The following is an 8,873-nucleotide window of genomic DNA, read 5'->3' on the forward strand; positions in this document are numbered from 1 at the left end:
GTTATGCTAGTATTGTAAATATGTTTTTTTTTTTTTTTTTTTTTTTTTTGTCTCAGCTTCAAGGATTGATGACATTTGGTCTTTGTTTTTGTACCTGTTCAAAAGTTAAAAAATAATAATAATAATAAAAAAGCATGCACAGTTATCTTCTGGGCTGGGCCGTCCCCATACACAGTGGAGTCTGGTACAAACATGATTTAGCCATACAGTCTATATCACAGGGCAGTCTAGCTCTGCTCTGCTCAGTGACCTTATGTGAAAACACTGTACAATGTGTGTGTGAAGGTTGGAACCAACATGTAACTACAATGTATCAAGTGCCAGGGTCGTACCAGAGACAGATAATGAAGAATAAGGAAATAAAAGAAATATCTTTCATAAGCATAGTCAAAGAATTATTTAAGAAAGTGTCTGTTTGTATGGTTGCCGTAGAGACAACCCCCGGTGCTATTGTTATGGTTACTGAAGTACAAGTACGTAGCATCTTAGGGTTAGGGTTAGGATTATGTTTAGAGTTAGGGTTAGGGTTAGGATTATGTTTAGAGTTAGGGTTAGGATTATGTTTATAGTTAGGGTTAGGATTAGGATTATGTTTAGAGTTAGGGTTAGGATTATGTTTAGAGTTAGGGTTAGGGTTAGGATTATGTTTAGAGTTAGGGTTAGGATTATGTTTATAGTTAGGGTTAGGATTAGGATTATGTTTAGAGTTAGGGTTAGGATTATGTTTAGAGTTAGGGTTAGGTTATAACCCAACATCGCAACAATTTTTAGGGTTAGGGTTAGAGTTAGGTTTAGACTTATACTGCGTTCACACCGGATGCTTCACAAAATTTCCGTACGTCCAGATTACATACAAAGTCAATGGATAGATGCGTCCCAGATGCAAAATCTTTCCAGTGCGGCAGTGCGGTTCGATCCACACGTCAAGTGCATTGGCTGTGCGAGCGCACCCCCGATTTTACACATATCCGCACACCCGCACATTCGTAAAAGTTGAAAATATTGAACTCCTGAGGCTGTTTCACATGACGAAAGCCAGTCAGAGTCTTTGTTGACGATGACATCAGGCCGTCAACACGTCCACTCATTCAACCATGGAGTAGAAGCTATGTGTGACCACCTGGAGCTGATAACACGGCCTTTATAACCGGGACCGGACTAGGAAGGATTTGGCGTGGAGGAGAATCAGCGGAGGTGGTAGTAGCAGGTTAAAGTTCTCTCTGTAGTTTTCATCTTTGAAAGTCGGCACTGAGGTAGGATAGCATTAGCCGCTAATCATACCGGCTTTTTTCACTGGTGGTTTATGCTTATGAGGAGAAAAAGGAGCGCAGCTCCTCGCTTCAGCAGACAGTGAAACTCACCGAGTTGGATGTGTCGCTAGTGGGTTGTGCTTCGCTTCAGACGTGCGTAGGATGTGAATGGGGACATTTTTTGATCCTGAGGACCCTGCAGTATGTTTCGTGCGGCAGATGCGTCCGGTACCGCAGAAGACGCATTCGGTGTGAACGCAGCATTAGTCACTCGACCTAAACTGACCAATGACTGGCCTATCACGTGATCTAAACTGGCACAATGGGGGCGCTGTGTACGGATAGAATGTTGGTATATTGATACGGCAATCGTACGGATAGCCACTGCCATTATTTAAGGATAAATCTTAAAAGAGGCTACCTCGATTTTTGTGAGTGGATGTAACATACAGTGTAAACTGGGATTAGAAAGAATAGAAATCTGATTAATGAAATAGCTCAGGTTACACGGATAAAACTTTGGAAGAAACAACAGATTGCAAAGTTACATAGCAGTTTATTCACAATGGCAGTGGCTACCCGTACGGTTGCTGTATCAATATACCGACATTCTATCCATATGCAGCGCCCCTCATTGGCCAGTTTACGTCACGTGACTAAGACTAAACCTAACCGCAAACCTAACCTTAACCCCAAAAAATGTTGCGATCTAGGGTTATAACCTAACCCTAACACGCTACGTACTGTACATGTACTACTTCCAATACGTACGGCAACTGTACAAATAGACACTTTCATTCACATTTTAACTTATATTATGGCGAAACAAATAACATTTAGTTACGCTAATTTCCCATGTGTATCTCTACACTCTTATGTGGTTTAGAAGTTTACTACTGTTTTTGTGGGACGTGAAGGCAACAGTGGAAAGTCAGGGGGATAATATGGAGGCTGGAAACCTGAGCCATGTGTTCTTCTCCCCTGGCAGAGAACAGCTACAATATGTCTGCACTTCATCCTGTGGAGTGTGATTCAAAGTTGGAAAATTAGTTGCTGATTATCCTTCTTTGAATCTGTGAAACTCTGGCCAGGTTTGATCAAGCTCCACGACCAGCTTTTGGAGAGAAAATTAAAGCTTCAATTTGTGTGTGTGTGTGTGTGTGTGTGTGTGTGTGTGTGTGTGTGTGTGTGTGTGTGTGTGTGTGTGTGTGCGTGTGTGTGTGTGTGTGTGTTTGACCCTTCTTGAATGGAAGAAGACCAAAGACCAGAGTCTTAAATCAATCATGCTGACTCAGCATCAACGTAAACACTCAACCTCATCTGGTTCTACTAGAAAAGCAGCCTGATTGCCACATAAGGACATCCATGAATCAGTGTTTATTTACTTACGAGCAACAGGAAGATGAGTCATTTGTCCTGTGAGATGGTTGGTTCACACCACAGGTCATTCAGTGTGGTGCAATCAGAAGGAGGAGAACTGAACTAACCAATCAACAATGGGGGGGGAAAAAATTATTATTCAGCACACTTTATTAAACTTTTATTTACATAATAAACAGCACATTATAGAAGCCCGTTTCCGCCACTATAAAATGTGTAAAATCACCACGGCAAGTCATAATTATGAGATACAAACTGAGCATTTGTCTACCAACACTGAATGTTACTATTCTGAATTACATTTTTAATAACAATTCATTAAAAACACATATTTTTACTGTTTATTCAGTTCTTAGAATTCAACACATGGTACATATAGTGTAGAAAATAGTGGAAGTACATAAATAAGTCTGCAAAATGATTCTGTCACATTGTTGTATGTTTTTTTTTCCCATCATGTCCCTTTAGGGCTCAGTATGTTTCTTTGCAACTTTACATAAAAAACAATTTTCTCATAATTGTGACTTTCTATCTCATATCAATGACTATTTTTTATAATTATAAATTTCTGTCATAATTATGACTTTGTTTCTCATAATTATGACTTTCTTTCGCACAATTGTGACTTTTTAGCTCATAATTGTGACTTTCTCTCTATAATTATGACTTTCAATCTCATAAATACTACTTTATTTCTTCATAACTATGAGTTCCTATTTCAGAATTATAACTATTTCTCATAATTATGACTTTCTATCTCAAAGTTATGAATTTACGAATTCATAATTATGACTTTCCATAGTGGTTTTCTATTTTTTTGGTTTGGTGTAAACAGGCTTCCATAGGCACTTCTTGCAGGTTCATCCTCAGTTTGATTAAAGAAGATCCTTCTGTTTTAATGTCGATTCACTGACTGCAATCAAACATTGCTTCTTCACTAGCTTCTTTTAACAAGCCATCAAGGAGGAATAATATTTTCAGATTTGAAGAGGCCTAAACCTAAACATCCCAAGCTGTTTCCTCTGAGAAAATCCAGGGCACATTCCCACATCTGCTTCTGATTTAAACCCAACAAAGATCTGCTTTCAAAGCTCCACCACAGAGGTTTTTCTCCAAAACCGATAAAGAGAAAAATAAAGGTTTCTCTTGTTTAAAATCTCCTTGTGTTTTTATCCAAACACGCAGCACAATGTTTATGACTGGAGGGGGTCGGTGAAGTGCAGTTGATAAATAATGACTTTACAGCAGCTGTAAAGATACAGCAGGAGCCAGAACATCCACCCTGATGGATGGACACCAAAGGTACAAGGTTTAGGTCCACATACACAGGTGTCACACTGCAGGTGTGCTTATCAATGAAATAATGAAACCATTGGTATTCTGCTAATAAAGACAAATCCAACCATGGTGTGGACATACAGGTTGCAGAAATGCAGAAAGTTTTAGTTAAAAAAAAAAAAAAAGGCCAAAAATAACAAGAAATGATCTCTGTTCAACTAAATATCTGTAAAATTGAAAAAGAACAAACAATGGGATTTTAAAAAAAAAGGAAAAAAAAAGGTATGATAGGTACATTATTCAAATATCAGAATCAGGAAGTGACACAGAGTAGAAATTATGACAAGGTGAAAAGAAACACCAGCAAAAGATATACGTATATGACTTCTTGTCTTCTTTTTTAATAAATTGTTAAGGTTTCATTAATTCAGAAAACCGCTCAGGATCTCCTGACATGTATTATTAGCCAAAAGTCATGGAAACTTCAAAGGAAACATCAGTAGACTCCTCTGACGAAGACTGGCAGTTGTCAGTCGAAACACGTGACGAGAGCAAAGTGGATTTCCTGAGGAACAGTTGTCTGAATAAAGTAAACCTTAACATATCATTTAAAAAGAATGTTGCTGGAATTATTATGCGGAAGTCAAGGAAACTTCAAAGGAAACATCAAAGCAATCAGCAGACACCCTTGACGAAGACTGACAGTTTTCTGAGGAGATCAAAGTGGATTTCCTGAGGAACAGTTTGAATAAATGAAACCTGAACATATTATTCAAACGATTATATTAACCCAAGAATAAGGATTAAAATAGTAAATAAGGATTAAATTCAAGCAATGCAAGAATATGCAAGTATAATCAGCCAAGTAAATATTGAATAAATAACTATAAATAAATTCCTCTCACCTACTTTTTACAGTTTAGGTTGACTGAGGTCTGCTGGTGCCCATCTTAAAAGGTTTCTATTATTATTAATGTTATTATTGCTATTATATGTATTATTATCATTATTATTATTATTGCTACAAACACTGGCCGAGTTGAGAAATATCCGAGCATGACTTTTAATCTGATCTTTTATAATTATACAACTAATTGGTTAGAATTAAGCTTATATTGATAACCTTGGAGTTAGAAATGAACAGTTTAAGCAACAGAATCATCCTTTAACATGTGAGAGTCCAAATGAAGAATGTGCATCTGTTATCTTTGATGGTATCTGAAGCTGAACAGTTGCCCCCCGGGGTCGAGGTGATGATGCCTCCCCTATGTTTTTATTGAATCAGTGTGATAAGCTGACTGTCTATTTATCGTCGCACTGGATGTTGGACAGTCAGCACTGTGGGACTGTTGGACTTTGGTCCAGTTTGTCCAGGTGGCAGAAGGAGCAGCAAGGGTTAGATAGGACGCCTCCTGGTACTAGGCTGCACTATAAGAGGAGAGCGAGTCCTCCATGAAGGCACCATCCGGTCCACACTCTACAGCCACACAGGTAAGTCACCTCCACCTGCTTCACCGGGAACAACTGTTCATCTTCATAAATAGTTACATTACATTTCAACTGGGAAAAACATCTCAGTCAGGTAATAACTACCTTTATCTCCTTTGGATTGGGGTCTATCCTTTAAATATATTATTCTCGTGTTTAATGCAGCAAATTTAACACCTATTGAACCAAATTTAAAAACAAACTTTAATTGTTTAATATAATCCTAAGACTGTTCCTTATTAAATGTAATGCTATACTCACTGAGCTAAAAAGTTGTGGGTTTGATTACAGATTAGAAAGACCATGTTTTCTCACACGTGTCCTCGTAACAACAAGGCCTAATTATTAAATTAATATTCAAGAAATTATTCATTTCATTAAATTTTTCTTTAAGGGTATTATTTGTATTTAAGTTATTTTTTTCCATTTATTTTGATAGGCTTTATTTTGTTTCACATCCCGTTGTATCTGTATAGAGATTTTTTATAGCATTTTTTTGTTTTTACTTGTTGACAGCTTTAATGACAAAAAAAATAAAAATAAAATAAAGTATTCTGAGTCACAGTAAATTAAGAACATAAATTACTTTTCCTGTCAGAATTACATTAGTACAGTAGTGAAACAGTTTCCTGTAGTATGTTTATGAGATATTAGGTGTAGTAACATTGGCCTTTTCTGTTTATTTTACTCACATTCATCTACAACTTGGATAGAAAATTCCTAGAAATTTTATTTTTTTTATTTATTTTATTTTTTTTTCAACCTGTGACTCATTTGATCAAACATTAATGAACCTTCGTATACAAATACCATGAAAAACATCAGGGATCTTCATCAGAGAAGATCTATTCTACAGACGTGACTTGCTGAACCAAATAAAAGATAGTAAATATTGTTTGTTTTCAGGTCCAACCCACCCAATCAGCCACCATGAAATTCTCCCTCATTGCAGCTGTTGTCGTGCTCGCTTTGGCACAAGGTAGGACAAAAACAATTATTCAAACTTGTACTGAACGCTGATTTCTAAAAAAAAAAAAAAAAAAAAAAATATTCTTGGACAACCCAACAGGAAGCTTTGCACAGGATGCCCCAAATATGGATTTGGAGAGCATCACTCAGTACTTTGAGGAGCTGAAGACTAAGATGACCAAGGAGCTGACAACATTCATGGAGAACCAGGACCTGGCAAACCAGGCTCAGTGAGTGATGCAGATTCAACACCACCTCTGACATATTCAAATGATCAAAAGTTAGATATGAAAGAATAAAATGAGATCTAACACACTACTGTGCAACTTTGAATGGCTTTAAAATATTTTTTTGTTATTATTAGGGGTTTTAAACATAATATCCATCTAATATTTTACACACAATTGCAAAGCTACCAAAATTCAATTGTGTCCCACTTGTGGGTCCACCCTGCCAATGTTTTTCATGTGTGATGGCTGATCATGTCTCTACTCTACCAGGACCTTCCTCGAGGACAAGAAGACCCAGCTGGAGCCCCTGGTCACTCAGTTTCAGGCACAGATCAAGTCTGCTGCCACCACTGTGGAGGAGCAGATCCAACCTCTGGCTGCCAACGTGCAGACTCAGATCCAGCCCCTGATCGACAACTTCCAGAACCAGATGCAGGAACTGATGAAGAAGATTAAAGACCAGACCCTTGCCATTGCCAACTGAAAAGAGGATGCAACAAAAAACAGCTGCTACAATGCTGTATTCTGTCAAGGACTGAGCTTAAAAAGCTAATAGGGTTTGAAGGCTGTTCAGCAAGCCTTAAAAATATGTTATTTGGTGCTTTTTAACATCAATCTTTGCCATTTGTCTCAAAGCCCAATAAAAACATCCAACAAACCATTTGTTGCACGTTGTGAGTTTCAATGACTTCAGACACGCTCCTTTGAACAGAGGTTTACTGTACTTTACCTTAGTGTATAGGTACACCCTAAAACCATATGAATAGGTATTGAAGTAATGTACTTCATTGATCATAGTTCCACTCTTCACATTTTCGTCCAGTGGTTCGCACTTTTTTGGCTCAAGTACACCCTTTCTCTCATTTCTGAATCTAACTACAACTATAAAGCATAATCATGAAATGAATGAGTGATAAGACATATTTTAAAGAATCCCATTTTGTAAATTAGTGGAATGAAACAGTAGTTAGTGCCTCATGAATAGATTTACTTTATAGTTTTTATAATTTCCGGTCATCCCCCACCAAGACTGACCCTTGTATTTTCAGTTCATATTTTAATCAAGATTATAATTTTTAAAATAAACATTCCAACTCCATATTTGAAATGCTTTTAAATGTTAATTTTCCACTCTCTCTCAAGTACCCCCTTAAGTGCCATTGCATAACCCTAGGTGTACACGTACCATCATTTGAGAACCCCTGTTTTGTTTTTGTATTTAGATTTAGCGTTTTTAGTCGTAAAATGTCAGTGACTGCCCACTATGGCAATTTAATTGTCCTATTGGCTGAGAAAAGATCAGTGACATCACAAACCTGTCAATGTTGGCCCCGCCCCTTCTATAAAACGTGGGACGAGGAACTAGGTTCCCTCCCAGTATGTCCATTTTGCAAACGTTGAAAGTAATGAAATAAAACATGTACAGTAGGTGGTGATATGCACCTATTCAAGTGCAACACACCAATAGCCAAGAAAGAAGTAAGTTTCCTCCTCTCTGCAGCACTGTGTGGGCGTGTCTTAACTACTCTTGGGGCAACACACATAATCAAGGTATATTTTTAAATTTCCCCCTAGTGGCAGATCAGTTAAAACCTGGGGGTGTACTTGTACTTTAACAGGACATGAAAATACAAGACACTATATGTAGCGTCAGGGCACGGAAAATTTTCTTCCTTGAGAGACAATCATAACTACCCGAAACCTACCAAAATAAAAGAATCAACAGAAAAAAAATACTTTTCCTCTCAGCATATAAGCTCTAGTAAGGTTCACGTACCTTAAACAAATCCATTGACTCAAATATTTCCAATAACTAGGTTAAACCTTAATAAATAATCCCTTTTATTAACATTTATCAAATAATAATAAACACCATTACTGTTTAGTGTAAAAAACTTCACTGAGCCATAGTTTACGTCCCCACAGTGACATTTATCACTGAATATGTGAGATAAACTCCAATCTGACCTGAGAACTCATATGTGTGTAAAATAACAACTTCAAAATGAATGTTTCATGTTTTATTTCAGCAAGCGGAAATCAAGGGAAATGTCCCAATAATGAACACACAGCCCGAACATTCAAATATTAAACAGGGAAAATGTTTGAAAAAGGAATGCTTGCAATCTCAATTTGCCACAATCATCCACTAAAACACCTCACAGATTCCAACGTTACCTTTTCTCTTTTTTTTTTAATTTTTTTTTTCATATCCCTGAACAAACCAGGCTGTTTCTATTCTTTCAAAGCCTGGTTGGAAAGTACTTTCTATTGTTTG

General features: G+C 37.2%; 1 protein-coding gene across 1 annotated transcript; it reads left to right on the forward strand.

Moving 5' to 3' along the window:
* Positions 1-5,311: 5,311 nt before the first annotated feature.
* LOC114472216 (type-4 ice-structuring protein LS-12-like) lies at positions 5,312-7,256 on the forward strand. Its single transcript, XM_028461402.1, has 4 exons — positions 5,312-5,399; positions 6,303-6,375; positions 6,466-6,595; positions 6,866-7,256. The coding sequence occupies exons 1-4, from the start codon at positions 5,361-5,363 to the stop codon at positions 7,077-7,079; spliced, it is 456 nt and encodes a 151-aa protein (XP_028317203.1). The 5' UTR covers positions 5,312-5,360; the 3' UTR covers positions 7,080-7,256.
* Positions 7,257-8,873: the final 1,617 nt, after the last annotated feature.

The sequence above is a fragment of the Gouania willdenowi genome, chromosome 11 (assembly GCF_900634775.1).
Source record: "Gouania willdenowi chromosome 11, fGouWil2.1, whole genome shotgun sequence".
In the NCBI taxonomy this organism is placed as follows: domain Eukaryota; kingdom Metazoa; phylum Chordata; class Actinopteri; order Blenniiformes; family Gobiesocidae; genus Gouania; species Gouania willdenowi.

Bases quoted from the DNA above. Each gene is read 5' to 3' on its own strand.
- LOC114472216 (XM_028461402.1), top strand. From the start codon at position 5,361: ATGAAGGCACCATCCGGTCCACACTCTACAGCCACACAG. The intron at 5,400-6,302 runs GTAAGTCACCTC...GTTTGTTTTCAG, and splicing joins CACACTCTACAGCCACACAG to GTCCAACCCACCCAATCAGC. The intron at 6,596-6,865 runs GTGAGTGATGCA...CTACTCTACCAG, and splicing joins GACCTGGCAAACCAGGCTCA to GACCTTCCTCGAGGACAAGA.